The following is a 27,463-nucleotide window of genomic DNA, read 5'->3' as shown; positions in this document are numbered from 1 at the left end:
TACTCAACATGCTGGGACCATCCGTCCAAACACGGGGTCATCTACTACCGTAACAAGGACCACCAGGGTCAAAGGAAACACAGTCAGTGCCCACCTCAGGCAAATTCCTTTACCTCCTCTGCCTCAGTTTCCCCATATGTGAAGTGAGGGTACCGATGGAACCCTCTCGGAGTTGTGTGAGGAGAAATGAGTTAACACCTGTCAAGCACTAATGACGGGCATGGCTCCTAATAAAGGCTCAATAAGTATTATTTTCTTGTAACAGTCTTGGTGGTGGTGGTGGTGATGAAGAGACGAATTAACTCACGGAATTTTCACAATGTTTCCATCAGATGGAATTTTTTTTTTTTTTTTGCCTCATTTCACACAGTGAGAAAACTAAAGCTCAGAGAAAGTGAAGTGAAGCCCCAGGTCCACTAGGCCCCAGTGGCAGCAGACCCTGAGCCCATCCGGGGGGGGGGCCGTGACCGTGGGGTCTCCTCCCTGCCTGCGGTTAGGACTGGTGGCCTCACCCTGACAGAACAAAGTCACTTGACGCCTCCAGCATCTGTGCTCTGCAGGGTGTCCCCGTGGCTGGGGAGGCCCAAAGACTCAGCCTGCGGTCCCCCAGGCTCCCCTGGCCGACCACTCAACCCCGGGGGGAATCTGGGCCCCGCTTTAACTGTGACCTCACCAAGCACACGGCAGAGCTGCCAAAAGCAGGCGAGGCCAACAAGGGCCAGCTGATCATTTCACTCAAAGAAACGAGAGAAGCCGTAGCTTTCTCCACAGAAACCGTGCTTTCCGGCAGCCAGAAGGGTCGACGTGGTCTCAACGATCCCTGGATCCAGAACCGGAGAGACAGTCCAGGACTCCTGACTTGTACTCAACACGCAGACCCTGCAGTACGGCCCCTGCGTGTCGCTGACACCCTGTGCGAGGTGTCCACCCACCCCGGGTGACTGACACCCTGACCATCAGGGCCTCATCCCTAACTGCAAAACGGGGGCCGACACAGTGCCTCCTCCTGGCGCCGTAAGCTGGCACATACATACCAAGCAGACACGAAGGGCAGTGCCTGGGACAGGGCAGACAGGAAGGACGAAAGAAGACACCTTGTTCTGGGCGGAAGAGCCACAGAGAGTTAGAAAGAAGATGCGGCAACATCCGTCCCAGTCACCGTGGCAACAGGCTGAGGGGTTGGGATGGGGAGGCACTGAATGACCACATACTGAGAACTCATCTCCGCTAAGAACTAACCCAGGTGCTTTCTATGTGAATTCTGATTCATTCTTCATCCATTCTTTCAGGTCCTATTTGCTGTGCACCTACTCTGTGCCCAGCGCTGAACGAGGCCGGCAGGGCCCCTGGCTGCGTGGAGCTTTTAGGCTTGCAGGGGAGACAGCTATCACACCATGAGTCGGTTATAACCACAATAAACGCTGCAAGGCGAGTGCAGAGCCTTGGAACATGACAGAGGGACCGCTTGCGGGCTGTGACCTTTCTGAAGGAGGTTCATTTACGGGAGCTCTGAAACATCCGGGGAACTAACCAGGCGAAAGGTGGGGACGGGCTCGCCAGGCGGCACCGCAGCACGAGGTGGGCGGGGTGAGAGGTCGGTCGTGGAAGGCGCTGGAAACTGGAAGGGAATGTGCCGTGATCCTGGAGGCACTGTGAGGCCACAGAGGGTGACAGGGTGGCTGGGATGGGGCCAGGAATTTAGAACTGCATCTGTCTGTTCTGTGCAGCGGTTCTCCAAGGGCGGTCCTACTCCGGTAACCTCAGCATCACCAGGTAGAAATGCAGATTCTCTGGCCGCGCCCCAGAGCTGCTGCATCCGAAACCCTGAGGCTGGGACCCAGCTACGGCTACGGAGTAACACCTACTTAAAGGATTAGGGAGACTCTTTTGAAAGTGGGTACCAGCTTGCCTTATGCTAGAATATCATTTCCATGCAAAATCGACCCAAAACTCTGGGCTAGACCGCGTGTACATTTCACACTTCCTCTACTTCTGCCTCCAAACCCACCGTGACTCTCCCCAGCTTCCTTCCTCCTTCAGAAAAGGCTTCCCAGCAATCCCCCCCCAACTTCGGCTGCAGGGTCCTCTCAATGCGCATCCCCCCCACCACTCCACCAACTCCTGCCAAATGTCTTCGTTTCCTTTTCCTTTTGTCTCTGCTAATCATTTAATCAGACATGGCATTTGGGGCACAAACGAAAGAAAGCATGGCTATTACGGCAAGACTTTAAGAGAAAACCTGAAGATATTGAGAAACGCTATGAAAATGAGAGATAACCATGGGGGGAAAAAAACACATCTGGGCAGAGTTTAAAATGACCAGGCGTGCTGGCCTTGAGCAAACGTCACCGTGGGGAGCCATGGTGACAGTTTTCTAACACAGGAGGAATGCCCTTTGGAGAAAGGGATCTGTTTTCCACTCATCAGCGAGCACAGAAAAAGCAGGACCTTCTCAGGTTTCAGCTGAGAAAGCATCTGTCCTGTGTTTAAGCTGTAGGAGGGGAGGGAGCTGCCAAGAGAGCCGGTGAGATCATCCTAGCCAGAGATGCTCGCGATGAGATCACAGCGGCCAGGGTCCGTCAGGGACGACACATCGGCTGTATCTGGACCACGTGGGTCTGAGGCCCATCCAGCTCTGCGAGGGGTCTTCCCGTCACCGGGCAAACCGGCCTCCCAAACAGGGCAGGTGGCGACTCACGACCGCTGTGTTTTGCTTCAGATAATCAGGAATCCAAGGGACACCACGCACCTCTGCAAAAAACGTCTCAGATCGCCTGGCTGCCTGGAGGCCAGGACTCCAGGCATTTGCTTCATGGAAAAGCCCATTTATTCCTTTCCCACAGCCAACGCCTATCTCCCCAGTAACAGCAGCAGGAGCTGCCATCACATCAGCAACAGCTCTGAGCGACGGAGCCCTTGCTCTGTGCCACCACCGCACTCACATCCTCACCCAAGCCTCACCATTATCAGAAGGCCCATTTCACAAATGAAGAAACTGAGGCTTAAAGAAGGCTACTGATTTTTGCCCATGCCCCCATGGCTGGGCACATCCAGGCTGAGGTTTGAGCCCAGGCTTCTCTGATTACAGAGCCCATGGTCGTGATAAGGCCGGTACATTGCCAGGAACGAAATGTGTATGTCAGATGCCCAAAAAGGAACTGATCCAAATGTGCCCTCCTCCCCAGACCCTCCGGAGTTGGCAGGGGCTGGCCCCTTGATAATGCTCAGGAAAACGGAGAAGGGGTGCCTTTTAAAAATCGGCCACTCTGTGTCCTCTCTCCCCACCCCCACTGCTCCAGATCTACTGATACTTAAAAAGCAAGTCTCTCCCAGAAGGCCCCCCCCGTGCCCCATCTACACCACCCTATGCCTGCCCCCCAGGACTCCACCACTGGCCTGAATGGGCAGAACGGTCCCTGGCAGTGCGGACATCCTTCACACGACATCACCCACTCCGAAACGTAACAGCACAGGGGTTCTACGGCACCTTGAGAGCCACGAACCAGCATGTGGTTTTAATATTCACCGGCACTCTTCTCAGAGGGGCCCCGAGGCTGCTGTGATCAGAGGGGCTATTGTGCAGATACGGCTGTCCCCGCTTCCCAGAACCCCGATCAGATTTCTGTCCCATCTTCTCTACGGTGCAATTCTGGGCTCGTCGGCTTTCTCTCCTCTTGCCTCCTTCTGGAGTCTGGAAAATGGCTGAAACCGTGTCTGTCACAGACTTGGAAGAAGTACTTTCCTCCGTACTTTGCCGCTGTGCCAGCACCTTGGCCTCACCCCTGGGCCTGCATCCTGAGGCTCTCTCCTGGGGCCTCACTAACTCAGCCGGTTCAGCTGAGACCCACTGAGCCACTCCGGACCTGGGTCTTCAGAACTGAATATGCACCCCACTCACTTTAAAGAGCCACCAAAAACAAGCACATAGAGCAGCGCCCACAGGCGGGCAGGTGGTCCCTGGCTCGGGACTGAGGGTCACAGCTGCACCCGCTGACGGGAAGGGCACCACATGGGAGAACTCGGTCAGGCAGGCTTCCTGGGAGCAGTGCATACCCGACAGAAGGGAGGAAGGAAGGGTTTTCCTGCTTTTCAGGCGGCTGCACACGGAAGTCAGGCCTGGAGTCAGGTGAATGAAACTTATTCCTTCTTGATGGAGAATCTGGGTTCCAGCCACAGATGGATATTCACGGGTATGTTAATTCTCCTTCCAGCTTCCGCAAGCTCAGTGGAGCTTAAGGGATACAAAGAGACGGGGAGGGACCAGGGAACAGACAGTGCATTGCCCTGAGGAACAGGCAGCCTTCCAGAGCTCTTCTCTCCTGGCTGCTTTTTCCAAACCAAGACAGAGGAGGGGGCGGGATGAAATGGGAGGCAGAGTTGGCTTCTGGAGGTCTGGCCTCATGAAATCCCGCCTGTGACAGTCGGTGACTGTCACAGGACAAACAGCCGCACAAGCCTCAGTGCTCCCCAGTGAATTCGGCCAAGGCACGCAGGCCCTGATCCGTGAGTCAGCTCTTAATTGCTTTTCCAGAAGATGTATTTGTTCTGAATAACCAGTTCTCCCGGGACCATCTTTAGTGGCCCTGTTGCCGCACCACCTATGTTCCACCCACCGTAATCAGCAGCCCTCCTCTGGGACGCAGGGGTATGGGACCCCATGGCAAGAAGGCTGCAGAAAGGTCCTCTGTGCAGGGCCGACTGGCACTTGCTAGCATCTAACCAGCAATCCAGGCCACCTTACACCAACCGTGGCTCAAGCAGCTCAACTCCTCACATTGTTAGCCACCCCTGGAACGTGCAGAGAATCAACGGCGAGGGAAATTAACATCAGAGTCAGTTACCTTCATAGAGCGTGTAGCTTGGAAAGTCACAGCCAGTCTCGAAGGGGTCAGCACCGCCAACGTCGCGTTGAATCTTGCACTCTTGTCCTGAACGGGGGAGTGGTACTGCCCATCTGGAGCCACAGAACCAAACCTGCGGTGGGGGAGAGGCAGGCGGAAAAGAGAGATGGGGTTAATGTAAGAGGAGAACGTGGCACCTAGAGATGAGGTCAGGTGGCTCCCGCGAGCACGCACGGGGAAGTCGCACGGGGTTCCCAATCCTGGATCCTCCCTCACAAGACAGCCGTGCGGGGAGCAGGACCAGTGCCTCCCCAGGAGACGCTGCGAAAGGCTCAACTCGTGGACAGTAAGAGCAGATTTCCCGCCACTATTATCCTGCAGCTCGGCAGTGGACTCTGACGGAGAGAGACCTGAGGGCTGCCATCCTCAAACCGACACCAGAGCCTGGGTGTAAAGACGGCCCACCAATCCCCTTTTTGTTGTTGAGATACAAATCATTTACCATAAACTTCACCTTTTTAAAGCTTACAGTTCGACGGTTTTTAGTATATTCACCAAGTTGTACAACCATGACCACTAATCCAATTTCAAAGCGTCTCATCGCCCCAAAGAGAAACCCCACACCATTAGCAGCCCTGCCTGTCCCATACTCCCTACCTCCAGAGCCCGGCAACCATTAATCTACTTTCTAACTCTATGGATTTGTCTATTCTGGACATTTCACGTAAGCAGTGGCATACAATGCGTGGCCTTTGTGTCTGGCTTCTTTCACTTGACACACTGTTTTCAAGGTTCACGCATGTTGTAACATGTATCAGTACTTCGTTTCTGTTTATGGCCAAATGATGTTCCATCGTATGGATATACCTTATGTTGTTTATCCATTCGTCAGTTGATGGATATTTGTGGTGTTTCCACTTTTTTTTGGCTCTTATGAATAACTGTTATGAACATTTGTACACAAGTTTTTGTGTGGATATATATTTTCAGTTCCCTTGTAGACAACGTCTTCGTAAAGACCTAGGAGTAGAATCGCTAGGTCCTATGAAGAGGTTAAACTTTTGAAGAACTGCCAAATTCTTCTCCAAGTTGACAACACCAGTTTACATCCCCACCAGCAATGGATGAGGGCTCCAGTTTCTCCTCATCCTCACCAACGCTCGTCATCTTCTGTTTCTTTTATTACAGCCATGAAGTGAGCGCAAAGTGGTACTTCACTGGGGTTTTCATTGGCATTTCCTTAACGACAGTGATGTTGAACATCTTCTCATGTGCTTATTAGCCATTTCAGTACCTTCTTTGGATAAGTGTCTACTCATGTTTTTGCCCATTTTTAATTGGGTCATTTGTCTTCTTACTGTTGAGCTGTAATACAGTTCCTTACACAGTCTGGATACTAGGTTCTTATGATATATAAGATGTGCAAATATTTTCTCCCATTCTGTGGACTGTCTTTGCACTTTCTTCATAGTGTCCTTTGCTGCACAAGTTTTTTTAATTTTAACGACGTCCAATGTATCTGTATTGTCTTCGGTTCCTTGTGCTTTTGGTGTCACACCTAAGAAACCATTGCCTAAACAAGGTCACAGAGATTTATCCCTAAGTCTTCTTTTTAAAAAATATTTATTTATTTGGCTGCCTGGGTCTTAGTTGCAGCATGTGGACTCTTAGTTGAGGCATGTGGGATCTAGTTCCCTGACCAGGGATCGAACCTGGGCCCCCTGCATTGGGAGTGCAGAGCCTTATCCGCTGGACCATCAGGGAAGTCCCAGCACACTTATGTTTTCTTTTATGAGTTTTATACTCTTAGCTCTTACGTTTAGATCTGTGATCCATCTTGTGTTAATTTTTGTATATCATATGAGGTAAAGGTCCAACTTCAGGCTTATGATACCCAGTTGTGCCAGCACCATTTGCTGAGAAGACCATTTTTCCCCATTAAATTATCATCACCCTTGTTGAATATCAATTGACCATAAGTGCAAGGATTTATCTCTAGATCCTCTATCTATTCCATTGTCCACACATCTAGCCTTATGCCTATTCCGCACTATCTTGATAACTGTAGATTTGTAGTAATTTTTCAAATCAGGGATGTGAGTCCTCCTACTTTGTTCTCCTTTATCAAGATCGTTTTGGGTAGTCTGAGTCTCTTGCATTTCCATATGAATTTTAGAACGAGTTTCTCAGTTTTTTCAAAAAAAAAAAAAAAAAGGCAGCTGGGATTCTGACAGGAATTTCATTGAATCTGTACATCTGCTTACAGACCCCTTTTTGATCAAGTGATAAACCAACACCCCTGAAGTGTGCTGCCTCTGCTGTTCTGTAGTATTTGGGGGGGGCAGCTTAAATACCAATGGAATGGCTTTTAAATCAAATATTGCTTAGCAAAGAATATTCTATATATTCTCATATTTTCTACAGACTGTGTAGCTCCCTATCATTCTTCTGTCTGGTTGAATCTGACTTTCTAATCCCTAGTGCACTGGATGAATGCTAAGCCAGTGGGTCCAGCTTCTGGCCGAAGACGGTCCAGTCCACTAAGATCCTATTAGTACGGGTGAAAAAGGGAGAGCTCCAAATCTGTGGCTTTCCTTCCCTCTTCCCCATCTCCGAGAGTGGAGTGATGCTGGGAAGTCACCAGGAAAGGCACAGGCACCTCTGGGGAAGGCTGGTGGTCCTATGATTTGCTGGCATGGGCACTGGTCATTCCTGAGGAGGCCTGGGGCCTTCATCACCCACCAGGACAACCACAAAGATGCTTTTGTTGTTTCCATTTCATTTCTTACCCATTCACAGAGGGAAAAATGTCAACCAGAATTTGGTCCATTTTAAGTTTGTTTCCACCGTATCTTCCTTAAACTTTTGGCACCTGTGACATTTATTTACCGGCAAGAACTTGCAGGCAGTAAAAAAAAGGAGTAAAGTTACCCCAGTGTTCATTGCAGCACTATTTACAATAGCCAGGACATGGGAGCTACCTAAATGCCCATCAACAGAGGAATGGATAAAGAAGATGTGGTACATATATGCAACGGAATATTACTCAGCCATAAAAAAGAACGAAATAATGCCATCTGCAGCGACATGGATGGACCTAGAGATTGTCATACTGAATGAAGTAAGTCAGACAAAGACAAATATCATATGATATCACTTATATGTGGAATCTTAAAAAATGGTACAAATGAACCTATCTACAAAACAGAGTCACAGATGTAGAAGACAAACTTATGGTTACCAGGGGTGAAAGGGAGGAGAGGGATAAACTGGGAGACTGGGAGTGACATATACACACTACTATATATAAAATAGATAACTAATAAGAACCTACTGTATAGCACAGGGAACTCTCCTCAATACTCTGTAATGACCTATATGGGAACAGAATCTAAAAGAGTGGATATATGTATATATATAACTGATTCACTTTGCTGTACAGCAGAAACTAACACAACATTGTAAATCAACTATATTCCAATAAAAATTAATTAAAAATAAAAAGTAAAAAGGAGTAAAGTGTTAAAGGAAAATCTATAGGAAAGCAAGCAGCAAGCCTGATGGCTTGCTTCTTCACAAATTTAAATATCACTGTCGTTCAGGATTTTTATTGGATACATGAAATGCTGCTGAGAAAAGTAAAGTTAATTGGCGTTTCTTAGCCTCTGCAAAGAGCATAGTGAAACCCTGGGGCTCCATCCCTGGAATGCACTTGTAGAAGCAACCTTCACCTCGTTCTTTCACCCATCTGACCTCACTGAGGGATGCTGGGAAATGACAGTAAGCACCTCTCATATTATCCACCCAACCAGTACTGGTTAGAACAGCCTCTGAAGCTGAAGGATGGTACCTTATCTCCTGTCATCCACAAAGGAGGCAATAACACTAATTATTTTACGATAGCCAAAAAAAAATTTTTTTAAGGAAATAACCTAAATATCAACAATAAGGGATTGATACATAACTTACAGATCATTTAACAGTTTATTATGGCAATATTAAAAATGATAGGGGCTTCCTGGTGGCACAGTGGTTAAGAATCCACCTGCCAATGAAGAGGTCACGGGTTCTATCCCACATGCCGCAGAGCAACAAAGCCCGTGCGCCACAACTACTGAGCCTGCACTCTAGAGCCCGTGAGCCACAACTACTGAGCCCGTGTGCCACAACTACTGAAGCCTGCATGCCTAGAGCCCGTGCTCCACAACAAGAGAAGCCACCACAATGAGAAGCCCGCACACCACAATGAAGAGCAGCCCCCGCTCGCCCTAACTAGAGAAAGCCTGTGCACAGCAACAAAGACCCAACACGGCCAAAAATAAAATAAATAAATAAAAATTAAAATGATAATGCCAGGCTTCCCTGGTGCGCAGTGGTTGAGAATCCACCTGCCGATGCAGGGGACACAGGTTCATGCCCCGGTCCGGGAAGATCCCACATGCCGTGGAGCAGCTGGGCCCGTGAGCCGTGGCCGCTGAGCCTGCGCGTCCGGAGCCTGTGCTCCGCAATAGGAGAGGCCACAACAGTGAGAGGCCCGCGTACCACAAAAAAAAAAAAAAAAAAAAAAAAAAAGATAATGCCTATGTGTATTTATTGTTGCACAGAAACATTGGACATATGATGTTAAACAGAATTTACAAGTTATAAAAAACAGAATTTCTAAGTGGACCTCATTCAGTGAAAATCAAACCTCTCTCTCCCTCTTTAGATATAACCTCATAGAGAAAAGTCTAAAGAGTTGTACATGAAAGTATAACAAACATTGTGTCTGGGTGATAACATTTGGGATCATTTTAAATTTTTTTTATTTGCTTATCTACGTTTCTCAATTAATTGTCAGTAAAATTGTAGGAGAGGTTATGAGAAGACACTCTGGATGTACAACCCCTGAGACCCAGGAACCAGGCCTGGGAAGGAGGGCAAAGAACTCACACGCACAGCAAGTCCGAGTTAAGGGGACAACTACTCAATTATCCAGCAGGTTCTCCCTTGGTATCCGAACCTTGTCAAACCTCAGAATCCCGGTATCAACACCATGCAGACCTAGAGAGAGCAGCTGGGAAACGGAGCTGTAGGGGACAAGTTTATTTGCATCCGAAATCCTGTCCAGGCCACTTTCCAGGTCTGTCGCTGCTAAAACGCAAAGCCCTTTATCTCACTTCCAGAATTGTTGCTGCTTTCTTATTTGGGGTGGGGATGCTGTTTGCGTGTTTCCATGAAGAGTGGTGCCTGCTTCTCCAGCCCCCTCCTCCCTACCAAGAACAGAGGAGAAAATGCTAGACCTTCTGTGCAGCCCACCTGCTCTGAGGCCAGCTGGGGGGTGGGGTCTGGCGGGGACACAGCTTCCCACCTGAGCAGTTGCTGTGACTAGGAAAGGGAGAATTCTAGACAACTGAAAGAACATCAGACTGAACACAGAGAAGGAGGAAAGCCCCTTACGCCCCCCCAGTGACGCAGAACTCAAATTCCTCCCCCTTCTCGGTGCTTCCTCCCCAGAACACGGGGTGAATTTGTGACAGCAAATGCCTAGAAGACATTGGGAGCCGACCAGAGGGACAGCAGTGGGTGGGTAGGGTGACCACCTCCCAAGAAGTTTCTTAAAATCTGCCAGACCCATTTCCTCAGAACACCTGTCGGAATCTGGGGCCTATTTTTTGTTCATCTCACACTTAGGGAGACTTACTCTGGGAGAAAAGATCTTTTTCTAGTGCAGGTCTTATTTAGAACATCACCCCCTGACAAGGTCACAGTGGTACTTACGAGCTTACAAGGAAACCAGCTCAGACTTTCTGGGTTTGCCAGTGTCACGAATGTCTGGCACCACTTCAAGAGGGCTGGGTGACCCCTCTACTCTCAACAGCACTTGACCCATCAGGTGTTTTCAAGGGATCAGGGCCTCAGTCACCTAAAGCATTTGCAGCCCATTCCTGCAGGCACGCGGCAGTCAATATCCCTACGGGGCCAGGGTGAGCTTAGCCCCATCCTCCAAAGGATGGTCTCCTCCCCCTTCTCTTCTGCTCTCTCTCCTCTCTTTTTTTGCTTCTCCCCCCACCTGTGTTTTTGGCTTCACTTGGCTGGGGACAACCAGTGGAGCCCACAGGCATGGCCTGCTCTCACCAAGCATCCTGGGTTGCATTGTGTCTCCCCCAAGATTCATATGTTGCAGTCCTCACCCCTAGTACCCGTGAATGCAACCTGATTTGGAGAAAGGGTCTTTACCGAGGCGGTCAAGTTAAAATGAGGGCATTTGTGGGCCCTCATTCAAATGACCGGTGTCCTTATAAAAAGAGGAAATTGGCCACAGACAAGCACACAGGGAGAACGCCATATGAACATGAAGATGGCCACCTATAAGCCAAGGAGAGAGGTCTGGAGAATATCCTTCCCATCCCAGCCCTCAGAAGGAACCAACTCCCCTGACACCTTGACCTCAGACTCGCAGCCTCCACAATTGTGAGTCAATACATTTCCGTTGTTTAAGCCACTCAGTGTGAGTACAGCAGCCGTAGCAAACTAGTCCACGGAGGCAAACCTTAGGACCCACTGAGGCTCGTGGCTCTGGGCCATGAAAGAGAACTTCAACCTGCCCTCTGAGGGCCCACAAGTCCAGGAAGGAGAGAGGAGACGAAATAGCTGGGGACAGAGCTGCCTCATGACTAGTTAACACGAGAGGCTGGGAGAAATGGGACCAATGTGTGCTCATAAATGGCATTCTGCAACCTTCTCTAACTGCCATACACAGAAGAATAAGCAGGCTTCAAAATCAGAGTCTTCTCTGCCTTCACTGCTTTCGTGAATCAGGTTAGATTCTCACTGGGTGGGGTAGGGAACAGGCAGGAAGTGCAAAGAAGGGTGCGAGAGGGGTCACCTGAGGACTCACCTTCTTTATACATCATATCAATAGCTGTCACTCCTGGGTACATGCTTCCATCTTCATCGTGCACAGGAACGATGAAAGGAAGGTGAAGAGACACTTACTAAAGTCTCTAAAGATATGATCAAAGCTTTGCGCATTTCCTGGGACAGTGTACAATTATGTTGATCTTGAAATTCATTTTGTTCTATGTGCACGGCCCATTACAGTGTCTAATGCTGAAGGTAATGATAAATCGTCTCATCAAGTATATTTAGGAGGTAATGCTAGTGCTGAATTTTTTTACAAGGTAGGAACAGCCCTCTGAGGTGGGTTTTCTGTGTAAAGTACTCACTGGAGAATAGTACTAGTAAAGGGAAATATCCTATGTTTCTGTGTCGGTAACAGACCTTGAGATCTTCCGTTTATGATGAGCTGGGCAAAGACTGCTGCATAATTCCCACACACGGCGTTTCCAAAGTACATCTTCTCAGCATTTTCGCATGGCGTGTCGATTACAAACTCCTACACAGAAACAGCAAAGCAACAGAGTTTTCTTTCTTACGGCTCATTTCAACTCCTGGGTTCAGTGCAATGAAGCAGATCCATACCGTGTAGCTGCACCCACTCGGGTGATTTCACAGAAAAGGAGCAGACGACCCAAAGTCGCCGAATTCAACCTCGTGAGCTCAACACCACCATGCTATCACTGCAGTGTGCACTGTTCACCTCCACCTTAACTCTGAAAACGACTGGAAGTTAAAGTGCTTTGTCAATGGATACTCCAATCAGGAAAATACGTTGCCACTTTTCGATGGATGAAAGTTGTACATTCACTCCTTCCCGGTCTCTCTTCTTTGTAATGTTGCACGGGCATGTGCGCTACTTGTCTGAGCCTATGGTTTTAATGTATAAAAGGCTTTCTTCATTGTGCTTCTTTCTCTCTAGACTACTCCACACTGAGTTTCTGACTTCTAAATAATCCAGCACCAAACCCCTAAAAAGCCCTGCTGATATGTATTCAGCTCTGCACACGCCCCTTGCCCCCAAACACTCCACCTTCGAGATTCACAAGAAAGGATGGAACATCCCATGATCCGGGGCCCCTAGTTAGATGAGTCCATGACTATGTATTTCATTTTGCCTACTGGGCACTGCCCCTTCTGGATCAACCGCTTGGTTCCTCATGCCCTCCACTGTTTCCTGGGTCTTGAACGCTCTTGCCTTTAAGGTATAGGTCTGTTGTTTAAATGGCCACTAACTAACCAAAGGTTAAGTTGTACACCGGGACGCAAACAATACTAGGCAACCGTGACCCGTTCCTACCATGGATTCGAATCTCAGCCCAGACGATTCTGACGTTTATAAAAAGAAATACCTCATTTAAGCCTTGGGATGATTGTTTCAGAACCTGCCTCTCCATTTTCCTCATCAATGAATATAATAATAAAAGGTTCCCTCAAAAGCGCATACGGATAAGCCCTTAGACCGAAAAGCATTTGTCAACAATTCTCTATCTTATCAGGGAAAGAATCTTAGAACATGCCATCTAGCTTGTCTCCATGATATGACCAGGGATTCCAGCTCAAATCAGTCCGAAGTTAGTGCTGGTCAGGAATAAGCAGGGGGGAAAAATGTATTTTTTTTTTTGTTTTCTCTCTGCCTTCTTTTCTTCCTCTCCAGGGGCTAGAACAGGATCACCATGGAAATGCCCCCATTCACTTCTGGGTCCGCCCTTATTCTGCTTACCAGCTGGGACACCCTTCAACCTCGTGTTAAGGAGAGACGGACCATAACTGCCAGCTCTGGATACCGGGTACCTGGGACAGGTCGGAGAGTCCGGGGTGGGTGGGGAGCAGGGGAGGGAGAGGGAATGGTAAAAAGGCAGAACAGCAAATGTAATCAAAGCTGACAATATCGGGCTTCCCTGGTGGCGCAGTGGTTGAGAGTCCGCCTGCCGATGCAGGGGACACGGGTTCGTGCTCCGGTCCGGGAGGATCCCACGTGCTGCGGAGCGGCTGGGCCCGTGAGCCATGGCCACGGAGCCTGAGTGTCCGGAGCCTGTGCTCCGCAATGGGAGAGGCCGCAGCAGTGAGAGGCCCGCATACCACAAAAAAAAATAAATAAATTTAAAAAAAAAAAGCTGACAATATCGAAGATGGGGCCGAACCAAACCGACAAGCTATTGATCATGTAAAGATCATCTCCGATTTCAGGTCTTTAAGTATACAGACTGCACGTTCCCTCTGGCCAAGAAATACAGTCTTGGAGCCCAAGGAAACATTCCCTGACACATATGCGCACAGAGAAACTTTTAACACAGGCGAGGGCTTTTCAGAAACATAAATGGACAAGCTCTTTTTAAGTCTCTGGAGGCTGCTGCCCTGGTCTTATCAGGTCAGCCAGGACTTCTTAAAGAAAGGAGTTATTGTGAGTCTGGTGGGTGCAGTAACAAACAACAAAACTCACGTGGTGAGGGGATGCTAACACCTTAGGGTGGGAAGGGAAGTAGCAGAGAAAGGTTGGCCTGGCAGAAAAGCTTTGGTGGGGCAGGGAGGGCACAGAGGCCATCTGTTCTCATCAGCATCTGATCTACTCTGGGAAAGGAAATTTGTCACTCTGGCAAAAATACTTGATTTGGAAAGTCTGCCTCAGCCAAAACTCTGGCATTAAAGCTGGATCTGTGTCAGCCCCCCCCCCCACATTACTATATATAAAATACAGAACCAATAGGAACCTGCTGTATTGCACAGAGAACTCCTGTGCACTACTCTGTAATGGCCTATATAGGAAAAGAATCTAAAAAAAATAAAGAGTGGACATACATATATGTATAACTGATTCACTTTGCTGTACACCTGAAACTAGCACAACATTGTAAATCAACTATACTCCAATAAAATTTTTTTTTTTAAAGCTGGATCTAAATAATGCACACCATGTGTGTCGGTTCCTATTATAATTAACCGCTTGAAGGCCAACAAAATGGTCAGCCCTGCAAGCACTAAAAGAGACGGCCTTGGCCAGAGAGCTCTTAGTCTCATTTATTTTTGAGATTTTGCCTAAACTGTAAAAATAAAACTCTCTCACCTCGAAACTCTCCATGCCGCTACGCAATCCATCATCCAAAAATAAAAATAAAACAACCAACCCACAGGAATGCCCAACCAAGAGATTGAAACTGTCCTGGAGGGAGAGAGGGCTCATTTGATATGCTCTAACATTTAAAAAGGGAAATGAAGAGGAAAACACAGAAACCAATAAAGGAGAAAGCCATTCCCTGCCAAGCCAACCCTCAGTGGCCTGAGCTTATGATGGGCTTCTTCCCTCCCTCGGGAAGCAGCACGGTTCACCAGTGTCTTCTCATCATTACGATTTCAACTTTGCAACTCCCCTGCCGAGAGAGGCAGCTGCCATAGCGCAGCAGGTAGCTAAATCATTTATGCTGTTTTGGGAAAATGGGACTAACACAGGGAAATGATTTCTGTGCGAAAAATAATAATAATAATTGTAAGAAGAGACAAATAAATAAGAATTGTGAGTGGGATTTTTTTCCCTTTGATGACAGCAAGGTGACCTCAACACCACGGTTTCGGGAGAAAAAAACGGGGCAGCCAAAACCCCAAAGATGTTTGGTCAGTGTCCCATCAGGAAAGCTAAGTTGTTAAGGACAATCCCCCTTGAACCTGAGATTCTCTCGTTAACTGCATAGCCATAAGTCAGTTTCCTAACCTGTGTGAGCCTCAGTTTCTCCACCTGTAAAATGGGGACAAGGATATCTTCCTTTAACATTATAGAACATTTAACACAATGTTGCATGCAGAGTGCTTAGCCTGGCACTTAGCACACGTGCTCCACACACAGAAGTGGCTTATTACCACATTCGTGGGATTGCTGTTGTGATGGAGTGTGGTATACTATACTATACAGAGAGAGTCTGACACAAACCTGGCACTGAGGGAGCATTCAAAAAGTGGCAGTCCTTATTCTGGTTCTTACTATGGCCTTGGACATCACTGGCTGCTGTAGAGAACTAGCATCAGGACACAGGAAAGGCAGGACATCCTCCAACAAAACCCTCACCTGCATCTGTCATTCTAAGTGCTGACCACCTCCAACTAGCATTCTTGGGTCAGAAAAATCCTGGGAACAAAACTCCAGATTCCAAATATGTGGAATCTGAAAAAAAAACTGGTACAGGCGATCTTATGTACAAAGCAGAAATAGAGACAGAGACGTAGAGAACAAGTGTATAGATACCAAGGGGAAAGGGGGGTGGTGGGAGGAATTGGGAAATTGGGACTGACATATATACACTATTGTTATTATGTGTAAAATAGATAACTAATGAGAACCTGTTGTATAGCACAGGGAACTCGGCTCAGTGCTCTGTGGTGACCTAAATGGGAAGGAAATCCAAAAAAGAGGGGCTATATGTATACGTATAGCTGATTCACTTTGCTGTACAGTAGAAACTAATACAACATTGTAAAGCAACTATACTACAATAAACAAAACTTTTTTTAAATGAGGAAAAGAAAATAGAAAAAAAAAAAACCAACAACAAACAAACAAAAAAAAGCCAAGGACAAACCCAGCCAAAATGAAGACTGAGTCACCACACACACATGTACGAGGCAACACCCACCAGGGTGTTGGGAGTAGGAGCTAAAGAGATGGGGACGGGGGTGGGATTTACAGAGCAGGGTTTTTGCTGTGACCCATTTGTGGAGAGACGTCAAGTTAGAGGGTCTTACCAACATTTTGGAGTTCGTGCCACATAATAAAGTCAGATTGTTTTGTGAAATTTTAGTGTTGTTTTTTTTTTAAATTTATTTATTTATTAATTATTTGGGGCCGCATCAGGTGTTTGTTGCCACATGCGGGCTTTCTCTAGTTGTGGCGAGCGGGGGCTACTCTTCATTGTGGCGCACGGGCTTCTCACTGCAGTGGCTTCTCTTGTTGCGGAGCACAGGCTCTAGGCACGCGGGCTTCAGTAGCTGTGGCACGTGGGCTCGGTAGTTGTGGCTCGTGGGCTCTAGAGCGCAGGCTCAGTAGTCGTGGCGCACGGGCTGAGTTACTCCATGGCATGTGGGATCTTCCCTGACCAGGGCTCGGTCCCATGTCCCCTGCATTGGCAGGCGGGCTCTCAACCACTGCGCCACCAGGGACGTCCTGATGTTGTGAAATTTTATTTCGGTTGCCACGTGGATTTGTGTGCAGGTCACAGGTACAGACATGGCGTCATGCCAGCACCGAGGACCTGGCTCCCAGGAGGAGGGCCCAGCACACACAGTGCCCTCCTGCCACACACATCACACGCGGTGCGATGGAACACGCCAACAGAGACCGCTCCTCCACCCATTGACCTGCTACTGTTAGGAAGGACCACAAAATGGATTAGGTCCTGTTCTCACCGAGTTTGTCCAAAGCATTAAGTTAATGAGTGTACATCACGGGCTTGGAGCAGTGCTCGTCCCACAGTACGTGCTGTGTTAAGTGTTGCTTGGTGTTAGACTCAGGAAGGCTGAGCCTATGTCCATTAAAGCACTTAGACGTTTCTTCTGAATCTGAGCACCCTCCCGCCTGAGAGCACACACAGCAGGGGGGAAGGTGGACTCGGGAGAAAGGAGAGCCCGTCGTGTACAGGTCCGCTGCCCAGCATGGCCAGAACCCCGGGCAGAATCCTCACCTGCGCAGAGAGGTCAAAGGTGGCTCCCGTCGGGATTCCTCTCACGTTGCTCCTGTGGCCCTTCTCGGTCACTGCCAACATCCCCGTGTATTTCTGCTCCTGGAGTTTACCGGGTGTTAGAAGAGAATCAGCTAGTCAGACGGCTGCTCTAATTGCCTACCTCTCAGATCATTAAGAATGTTGGCGAGAAAGGGAGCGGTGAGTCGGAGATGATTATAAAAATTCAGTCTGGTGACAGCTAATGTGATAACCATATGACAGACTCGGTGCAACTTTAAAAAGTAGTCTTAAATTCTCATTTCAAACAAAGTTCTGGCTGACACTAATTCTCTGTTTGATTTTCTTTTTCTGCAAACACACACACACACACCTAACTACTGTGAATTTTTAAGGCTCTCCATAGACGATATCTATGGAGGTACGTGCCATACCTGGAGTGACTGAAGCCATTGAGTTACACGTGCTGGGCATCCGAGATTCCTGGTGGCACCACCAAATCGCCAATAAATTATTCCAAACTGGAAACAAGGAGATGACAGGCCATTGTTAGCAAGAGTCAACAATTTAATGACGACCAAACCCCCTGGGCAGACTCCATTCAAGGAACACCGATCAGCTCAGCAAGCTTTACACACGCCCCACTAAAGTGGCAAGGCATCCACGTCCTTCCCCTCGCTGCCTGTCCAGCCCCAGTGCCTCTGGGCAGACACAGCTCACGGTTTCCTCTCCTGGAGAGGTCACCCCTACAGCACGAAGCATCCGTCCTCCATCCTCGGGGCTGCCCGGGGTTCACCCCATCAAATGACTGCTCTGCCTTGTCTGCTCAGGGTCTAGCTTAGTGCCTGGTACACTGGAGATGTGCAACGGCGTTTGTGCACTGACCCCAGGCGCCCGCGGAGGTGAGCTGTACCAGGAGGAACCCTCCACACACAGGAGGGTCAACGGAAGAAGCCAGGCTGCAGAACGAGCGGGCACTTGGCTCGGGATGAGACTGGCTGGGCTCAAACCCCAGCTCAGCCGCTAGCTGGCTGTGGGGGCCTTGGACACAATGACATCGTTTTCCCATCGGACAAATGCAGTGAACGACGAGCCCCCGCTTCCCGAGCCCTCCCGCCCTCCAGACTCTGGGCTCCACACACTGACCCTCGTGGCCCCCCTGGGAAGAAAACACCGTCCCTCTCGTTTGACAGACGGGGACACTGAGGTTCAGGAGAGGAAAGTGACCCGCCCGTGGCTGCACCTGAGAAAGCGTGCAGGGCTGGGGTTCGCACCCAAGCCGCCTGACGCCTAACAGCCCTTCGTACGGTTGCCGCGAGGATTCAGAAGAGGAGGAAGGGTGGCTCGAGCTGGGCCGTTTGAAGGGAGCAGGGGACTGACTGCCGAGACAGAAAAGCTCAGGTGGACAGACAATTGCTGTGCCTGCCAGTCAGCATGCCCTCACTCCTAGAAACACAGCCCCAGTTTCCCTCTGGGGAGCCCTCTTCCCCCAGAATCAGTCCAAGTGCTTCATGGCTAATGTCAACCTCCAACCCAGCTTTAGGATGAGCCCGGGACCCAGGACCCAGGACCCGCCGATCTGCATGACATCATGGCCAAGGGGGATGCTTCGGGATGGACCCGTGATCTGGATGGGTCCGATCAGAGCTGCCACTGGGACACACGAGTCAGCTACTGGTGACGAGAAACTCCTTTTGGAAGCAACGGAACCTGGAAGAATGGAGGCCAGGGCTCCTCTTGCCACCACGAGAGCCGGTGAAGGAAGCCAACACGTGGGGCTGAAGGTGAGGTGAAACCGAGAGATGAGAGAGACCAGGTCCCACACACCCACCCCTGAAGCCAGCTACACCCTGGACTCTGCGAGTATAGCAGCCACTAGGTGCCTTTTTGCTGCGGTCACTGCAATGGCATGAGCCCCAGTGGACACAGTGACCCCCAAGAAAGACCTTGCGGGGAAGTGGCAGAAATAGCATCTTCACACGCTCCCGTCTGAGAACCGTCGTCAGCCTCTGGTGAGGACCCGTCCCTGCACCACACGTGTGGGATCTGCCTGACGCTAACTTCCAGAAAGGCCGCCCCATCAACTCAGACTGAGCCACTTGACCAAGGTGAAACGCTCTGACGTCACGACGGACACATTTCACTCATCACATCGCACACAGGAGGCGCTCTTCATTTGGAGAATCGTCAAGTATCCTCGGAAGATGCTTAACGCCCTGATTTCTCAGAGCCCTGCTCTTCGGAACCACTGCCGACCCTGCAAATTGCATTACTAATTCCAACCCAGGAAAATGGAATCCATCCAGATGGCAAATTTTTTTTTTCCCCTAAGCCCTCTTGGAAGTCAAGTTAAAGAAAAATATTTTTCTAAAACTAAAACAGGTTGAACTTTCCAGCCTTAAATCTCTTTGGCTGGTGGCTAAAACGTTCTTTACAGTATAGTTTTCCTAGGTTTTACATTTTTTCCTTCTCTTTGGAAAGGGGAAACCAACGAGTGTTCCAGCTACCTTTTGAAAGACTGCATTCACTAAATGCTATTAGTAGGAGCACCGGGCTGGGTGAGTGAAACCCACACGTTTGTGGAAAACTGCAGGAGTTAATTGAGGCAGTGCCTGCGGGTCCCTGATTGCCACAGTCTGTCGAAACGTGGGCCTCTTCCCCCACGTGCTGACCGGTGTCTCGCCAAAGCCACGTACTCCGAAGGGCAGGGAATCTGACCAAGTGGGGCAGCCCCTGGAGGGCTCTAAGCAGACGACTCCTTGGCCCAATGTACACTTCGAGCAGGTGCCTCCTGCAAGGGGGCATGGAGCCCAGCCTGGCAGGCAGACCCAAGGTGCCCAGCAAGTGGCCGCCACGGTGAGCCGGTGGGCGGCGGTCAGACTACAAGCCAGAAGGAGGGCCCTCACCAGGAACTGAATCAGCTGCCAGCTACATCTTGGACTTCCCAGCCTCCAGAACTGTGAGAAAACGCACTTCTGTTGTTTGCACCAGCAGATCTGTAGCACTTTATCATAGCAGCCCAAGCAAACTGAGACAGAGTGAGATGATTCATATAAGGCAAAAAGCTAGCCGTCGTGGGGAAGAAGGAAAGGAAGCAGGTCATGTTTCTTTGGGCTGTAGAATCCGTCCAGATTGCATCAGCCTGCTTGGCAGGAGACCTCGGGCTGGCTCCCAAGCTAGAGTGGGGATTCAAGGCCCTCAGGAGAGAAAGTCTCCCTGGCACCTCTGTCCTGTTCCCACCCCCTCACTGTGAGTCACTCTCCAAGCAGCCCCTGGCTCAGCCGGCACTTGGCTGTGTGAGTTCAAGAACTGTGTTTGTCCAGAGCGCTTAGGGATGCCAGGAGCCTCTGGATGACACGGACCCGGTGGGAAAGAGAAGGCGCTCAGGCCCGCGGGGTGAAGACGACACTGATGAACTGATGCTCGGGTTGACGGTCAGCTCAGGTGGCCAGGAAAGCCAGCAGGGGCCTTGGGCTGGCACCGAGATCTGGGGAAGTCGTGACCAACCCAGGGCTCCCCGACCTGCTCCCGATGCACTGCGTCCCCTCCCTGGAAGTCTCCCTCCAGCACCAACAGGAAAGGCAGCCACGGCCTCCTGGGCTGGACCAGAGGCACAACCTATACATTCGGGTGTCTAGGGTGTCCAAGCACAAGAAAAAAATTCCCCTGCAATGAATGATGTGCGGGAAAGCAAACAGGGTGAATCATCATTTTTGTTCAACACCCCAACAAACTGTGCCCATTAACCAATAACTGCCCCCACTCCCCTCTTCCTCCAGCCTCTGGGAACCTGTAATTCACTTTCTATCTCTATATATTTGCCTATTCTCAAAATTTCACATAGGTGGATTCATACAGTATTTGTCCTCATGGGTCTGGCTTATTTCACTTAGCATCATGTTTTCAAGACTCGGGTTGTAACATGTACCAGAACTTCATGCCTTTTTATGGCTGAATGATATTCCATGGTACCTCCAATATTTTGTTTATCCATTCATTTGTCGACGGACACTTATTTCTTTCCCCCTATCAGCTACTGTGAATAATGCTGCCGCGAACACTGGTGTACAGGTATCTATTTGAGTCCCTGTTTTAATTCTTTGGGGTATATACTTAGGAGTGGAACTCCTGGATCATATGGTAATTCTAAATTTAACCTTTTCAGTAACTGCCATACAGTTCTGATTCTATGCATTCATTTAACATTCATGTACTGACACTTCCTACATACCAAGACTGTAGACAGAGATAGTCTTCAAGGAGTTTGCCCTCTAGTGGTGCTAAGAGACAAAACAACAGACCTGTGAATAAATACATCAATCCAAAATGGGTACACTGTATATATGTACCATATCTTCTTCAGCCTTTCCTATGTTGATGGACATTTAGGTTGCTTCCATGACCTGGCTATTGTAAATAGTGCTGCTATGAACATTGGGGTGCATGTGTCTTTTTGAATTACGGCTTTCTCTGGGTATATGCCCAGTAGTGGGATTGCTGTATCATATGGTAGCTCTATTTTTAGTTTAAGGAACCTCCAAACTGTTTTCCATAGAGGCTGTATCAATTTACATTCCCACCTGCAGTGTAAGAAGGTTCCCTTTAACTCACACCCTCTCCAGCATTTATTGTTTGTAGATTTTTGATGATGGCCATTCTGACCCGTGTAAGGTGATACCTCATTGTAGTTTTAATTTGCATTTCTCTAATAATTAGTGATGTTGAGCATCTTTTCATGTGTTTGTTGGCCATCTGTATGTTTTCTCTGGAGAAATGTCTGTTTAGGTCTTCTGACCATTTTTTGATTTGGGTTTTTTTTTTTTTTTGATATTAAGCTGCTTGTATATTCTGGAGATTAATCTTTTGTCAGTTGCTTCATTTGCAAATATTTTCTCCCGTTCTGAGGGTGCTCTTTTCGTCTTGTTTATGATTTCCTTTCCTGTGCAAAAGCTTTTAAGTTTCATTAGGTCCCATTTGTTTATTTTTGTTTTTATTTTCATTAGGAGGTGGGTCAAAAAAGATCTTGCGGGCTTCTCTGGTGGTGCAGTGGTTAAGAATCCGCCTGCCAATGCAGGGGACATGGGTTCAAGCCCTGGTCCAGGAAGATCCCACATGCCACGGAGCAACTAAGCCTGTGCGCCACAACTACTGAGCCTGCGTTCCACAACTACTGAAGTCCACATGCCTAGAGCCCGTGCTCCACAACAAGAAAAGCCACTGCAATGAGAAGCCTGCACACAGGAACAAAGAGTAGCCCCTGCTCGCTGCAACTAAAGAAAGCTCACGCACAGCAACAAGGACCCAACACAGCCAAAAATAAATTAATTAACTTAAAAAAAAATGATCTTGCTACGATTAACATCAGAGTGTGTGCTGCCTATGTTCTCCTCTGAGAGTTTTACAGTGTCTGGCCTTACATTTAGGTATTCAATCCATTTTGAGTTTATTTTTGTGTATGGTGTTATGGAGTGTTCTAATTTCATTCTTTTACATGTACTTGTCCAGTTTTCCAGCACCACTTATTGAAGAGGGTGTCTTTGCTCCATTGTATATCCTGGGCTCCTCTGTCACAGATTAGGTGACCACAGGTGTGTGGGTTTATCTCTGGGCTTTCTATCCTGTTCCATTGATTTATATTTCTGGGTTTTGTGCCAGTACCATACTGTCTTGAACACTGTAGCTTTGTAGTATAGTCTGAAGTCAGGGAGGTTGATTGCTTTGGCTATTCGGGGTCTTTTGTGTTTCCATACAAATTGTAAAATTTTTTGTTCTAGTTCTGTGAAAAATGCCATTGGTAATTTGATAGGGATTGCACTGAATCTGTAGATTGCTTTGGGTAGTATAGTCGTTTTCACAATATTGATTCTTCCAATCCAAGAACATGGTATATCTCTCCATCTGTTTGTGTCGTCCTCGATTTCTTTCATCAGTGTCTTACAGTTTTCTGCATACAGGTCTTTTGCCTCCTTAGGTAGGTTTATTCCTATGTATTTCGTTCTTTTTGTTGCAATGGTAAATGGGATTGTTTCCTTAATTTCCCTTTCTGATCTTTCATTTTTAGTGTATAGGAGTGCAAGAGACTTGTTTATTAATTTTGTGCCCTGCAACTTTACTAAATTCATTGATTAGCTCTAACAGCTTTATGGTGGCATCTTTAAGATTATCTATATATAGTATCATGTCATCTGCAAACAGTGACAGTTTTACTTTTTCTTTTCCAATTCGGATTCCTTTTATTTTTATTTATTTTTTTGCGTTACACGGGCCTCTCTCTCACTGCTGTGGCCTCTCCCGTTGCAGAGCACAGGCTCCGGACACGCAGGCTCAGCGGCCATGGCTCATGGGCCCAGCCGCTCCACGGCATATGGGATCTTCCCAGACCGAGGCACGAACCCGTGTCCCCTGCATCAGCAGGCGGACTCTCAACCACTGCGCCACCAGGGAAGCCCTCCTTTTATTTCTTTTTCTTCTCTGACTGCCATGCCTATGACTTCCAAAACTATGTTAAATAATAGCAGCGAGAGTGGACACCCTTGTCTTGTTCCTGATCTTAAAGCAAATGCTTTCAGTTTTTCACCATTGAGAATAATGTTTGCTGTGGGTTTGTCATATATGTATGGCCTTTATTATGTTGAGGTAGGTTCCCTCTATGCCCACTTTCTGGAAAGTTTTTATCATAAATGGGTGTTGAATTTTGTTGAAAGCTTTTTCTGCCTCTATTGAAATGATCGTGTGGTTTTTATTCTTCAATTTGTTAATTGTGTATCACATGCATCACATTGATTGATTTGCATATATTGCAGAATCCCATTTTGCTGTGCAGTAGAAGCTAACACAACATTATAAAGCAACTATACGCCAATAAAAATTGATCTTAAACCTCCCCCCAAAAAACATGATCATAAAAAAAAAATGGGTACATGCCATGACAGAATACTATAAGGCACAAAGACAGATGACAACACGTAGGTGGGATTTCAACTGCAGGCTTGAGGGAGGTTTACCTGAAGGAAGGACACTTGAACTGGGACTTGAAGAATGAGCAGGTGTCAGGCAGGTGAAAGAGGGGAAAAGATCATTCTAGGATGATAGCATGAGTGGTCCAAATATGGAAACAAGGGACTGAAAGAAGGCCAAGACAGCAGACCTCCCGGGCAGGATTACGTGGCACAGAAGGTGTCTGGATATGTGAGTGTAGGGCCATACCACACGAGAACCTGTGAGACATGTCAAGGGTTGGAGGGTTTCTCTAAAGCATAACAGGAAGGGGTTTTCAGCTGAGACTGATGTGATCAGAGAAGCATTTTTAAAGATCCAGTCCTTTAAATCTATTCAAATTTCCTTCTAGGATACTCAGGAGTAAAACTTTCTTAAAAAGCTTTTTATTGTGGAAAATTTCAAACAAAATAGAAGAGTATCATGAACTCAGTGATGCCCAGCTCATGACACATTTTATTCATCTTTTCCCCCAATTCACTCTCCCATTCTATACCCCAGACGAGCTCCAAGTTTATCCCAGACATCCTGTCATTTCATCCGTAAGTAGTATTTCCTATGCATCTGTAAAAAATAAAGACTCTTTTTTAAAAAAATTATTTATTTAATTTATTTATTTTTGCCTGCTTTGGGTCTCTGTTGCTGTGCGCAGGCTTCCTCTGGTTGCGGAGAGCGGGGGCTACTCTTCATTGTGGTGCGTGGGCTTCTCATTGCAGTGGCTTCTCTTGTTGCAGAGCATGGGCTCTAGGCACGCAGGCTTCAGTAGTTGTGGCACCCAGGCTCATCAGTTGTGACTCACGGGCTTAGCTGCTCCGCGGCATGTGGGATCTTCCCGGACCAGGGCTTGAACCCGTGTCCCTTGCATTGGCAGGTGGATTCTTAATCACTGCACCACTAGAGAAGCCCTAAAGACTCTTTTAAAAGCATGACCCTACAACCATTATTCCACCTCAAATATAATAATAATTCTTTAATACTGCCAAATATCCAATTTCAAATTTCCCCAACTGACATCTAATTTTTCTTTACAGTCTGTCGTTTGAACCAGGATCTAAATAAGGTCCACATATTGCAATGGGTTGAAATGTTTCTTAATTCCTGCTTGAAACTACAAGCTGCCCCTCCCTCATTTGCTCAAACATTCGCTATGCAACTTTGTGCACCAGGCTCAGTGCAAGACCCTGGAGGTGCAGAGGAGAGGGCTCCCCACCCAGAGAGCTGCAACACCCTATGAAGACTTCCCCATGGTCACGGCCCACAGGAGGCTTGCTAAAGAGAAGGCAGGTGTGGGCATATGGTAAAAGCACCAACGGAGGATCATGGGTTTGAACCAGGACCCTCTAGGATTTCTGAGAGGAGGATCTATTTGCTGCATCTCAGCTGACTTTCTTCTCTCTGGAAGCCACAACCAACCCATCCCAGAGAGAAGAGACCCTGCCTGGATGAAATCATAGGGAAGCCAGTTTTCCCCAAAGGACCTAATGGTGGGTGCCCTCACCCCAGCTCGTGCTCACAGATTTCTTCGTTTTTAATTCCTTCCCATTTTTAAATGTCTACACTGCAGAACAGAAAGACTTTCCATCTTGGACTCATCAATGATTGACCTGGTTTCTTGTCTGATCATTCATTCATCATTTTCTAATTACAATTTCTCCCCTTTGGGGACATCAGGACTGGATATTTACATGTGGGGACTGATCTGGTGATGCAGTGGTGTCCAGGGAGGGAGAAGAGGGCACATGCAGGGCCGCATGCCTGCTAGGAGGCTCAGGGCACAGGGAGGGGCCATGGCAGTCACACCTTTCAAGCTATTCTGTTTACCATCCTTGGTGAGCTGGTACATGCAAAGCAAGCCCACAGTGCAATGCCATTTTATACCCATTTGATCAGCAAAAATGGAGAAGTCTAAGAATTCCAAGTGCTGTGGCACATTCACCCAAAGTAATATCTTTCTGTAGTCAAAAATTAATGAACTTCCATTTATACACCATTCTAGAAATGGCAAAACCATACAGAGGGAGAATAGATTAGTGGCTGCCGAAGGACAGGGATGGGGGAGGGGCTGGATGCAGTTGAAAATGGGCACGGCTGTAACTTCCTTTGTGAAACAGCTCTATATCTTGATTGTGGTAGTGGTTGCACGATATTATATATGGGACCAAACTGCATAGAGCTACACACGTGCACGCACACACAAACTCGCACACACAGCTGAGTGAGTGTAAAAACTAGTGAAATCTGAATAAGGTCTACAGTCAACAGTACTGTAGTAATGTTGATTTCCTGATTTATACTGCATTACAGCTACATAAGATATCACCACTGAAGGAAACTGGGTGAAGGGTTCACATGACTCTATGTACTACTTTTGTGACTTTCTGTGAGCATTATTATTTCAAAATAGGAAGATTTTTTTAAAAAATAAACAAAATGACTACAGTGGCATGCAACAATATAGATCAATCTTAGTGATAATGTTTAAGGGAAGAAAGTATGTCACAAATGACTACGATACTGTTTGTATAAAATGAGAAGAAAGGAAATAGACTGACATAAATGCAAAAAAGCCATACAAAAAGAAAAGCAATGAAAAACAAATACATATTGAGTATAATGGTTGAAGAGGAAGTCAGGGGGATGGGTTGAAAGGTGTACCATCTTATAAACATCTAGTGCAGGAATAGACTGATGCCTACGGAGTCTTTTTTTGTTGTTTTTTTTTTTACTCCTTGTCATTCAAAACCATCAGTTCATGAAGGGCAGGCTGCCCAGTGTCTCTCACCTTTACTCCTGTGGCCATGTCTGATATGGAGAGGACTTCTCCAATGACCAGGCGCCAACTGACAAAATTCTTTGTTTTCTCTGCCTGAAAACATGACAGACCCAATGTCAAGATTTCCTTACGGTTTTTTTCTGACCGTTTAAATTAACATTTTTAAAAATAATAAGCAGATGTTACTTTTACAATACAAAGATTCAACACAGCAAAAGAAATTTTTAAATTAAGAAATAATTCCATCACTCTACTGAACAGTAGCCAATGCTTTCATCCCTTTTTAAAAAACTTTTATTGAAGTATAGTTG

General features: G+C 47.6%; 1 protein-coding gene and 1 non-coding gene across 2 annotated transcripts in view; both read right to left on the bottom strand.

Moving 5' to 3' along the window:
• Positions 1–27,463, bottom strand: part of LOC131765760 (acyl-coenzyme A oxidase-like protein) — a 120,647-nt gene that overhangs the window by 68,622 nt on the left and 24,562 nt on the right. The window contains exons 5-12 of the mRNA XM_067008285.1: positions 27,162–27,245; positions 17,818–17,904; positions 17,387–17,485; positions 12,101–12,219; positions 11,922–11,927; positions 11,722–11,798; positions 9,812–9,884; positions 4,842–4,974 (exon numbers count right to left, since the gene is read on the bottom strand). Of these exons, the coding sequence (XP_066864386.1) occupies positions 4,842–4,974; positions 9,812–9,884; positions 11,722–11,798; positions 11,922–11,927; positions 12,101–12,219; positions 17,387–17,485; positions 17,818–17,904; positions 27,162–27,245 (678 nt within the window). The remainder of the gene's footprint in view (positions 1–4,841; positions 4,975–9,811; positions 9,885–11,721; positions 11,799–11,921; positions 11,928–12,100; positions 12,220–17,386; positions 17,486–17,817; positions 17,905–27,161; positions 27,246–27,463) is intronic.
• Positions 6,533–6,605, bottom strand: TRNAG-CCC (transfer RNA glycine (anticodon CCC)). Its single transcript has one exon. It is a non-coding gene; the product is annotated as a tRNA-Gly (tRNA).

Source organism: Kogia breviceps, chromosome 11 (assembly GCF_026419965.1).
Source record: "Kogia breviceps isolate mKogBre1 chromosome 11, mKogBre1 haplotype 1, whole genome shotgun sequence".
In the NCBI taxonomy this organism is placed as follows: Eukaryota; Metazoa; Chordata; class Mammalia; order Artiodactyla; family Physeteridae; genus Kogia; species Kogia breviceps.
This window is presented reverse-complemented; position numbering and strand designations above follow the sequence as displayed.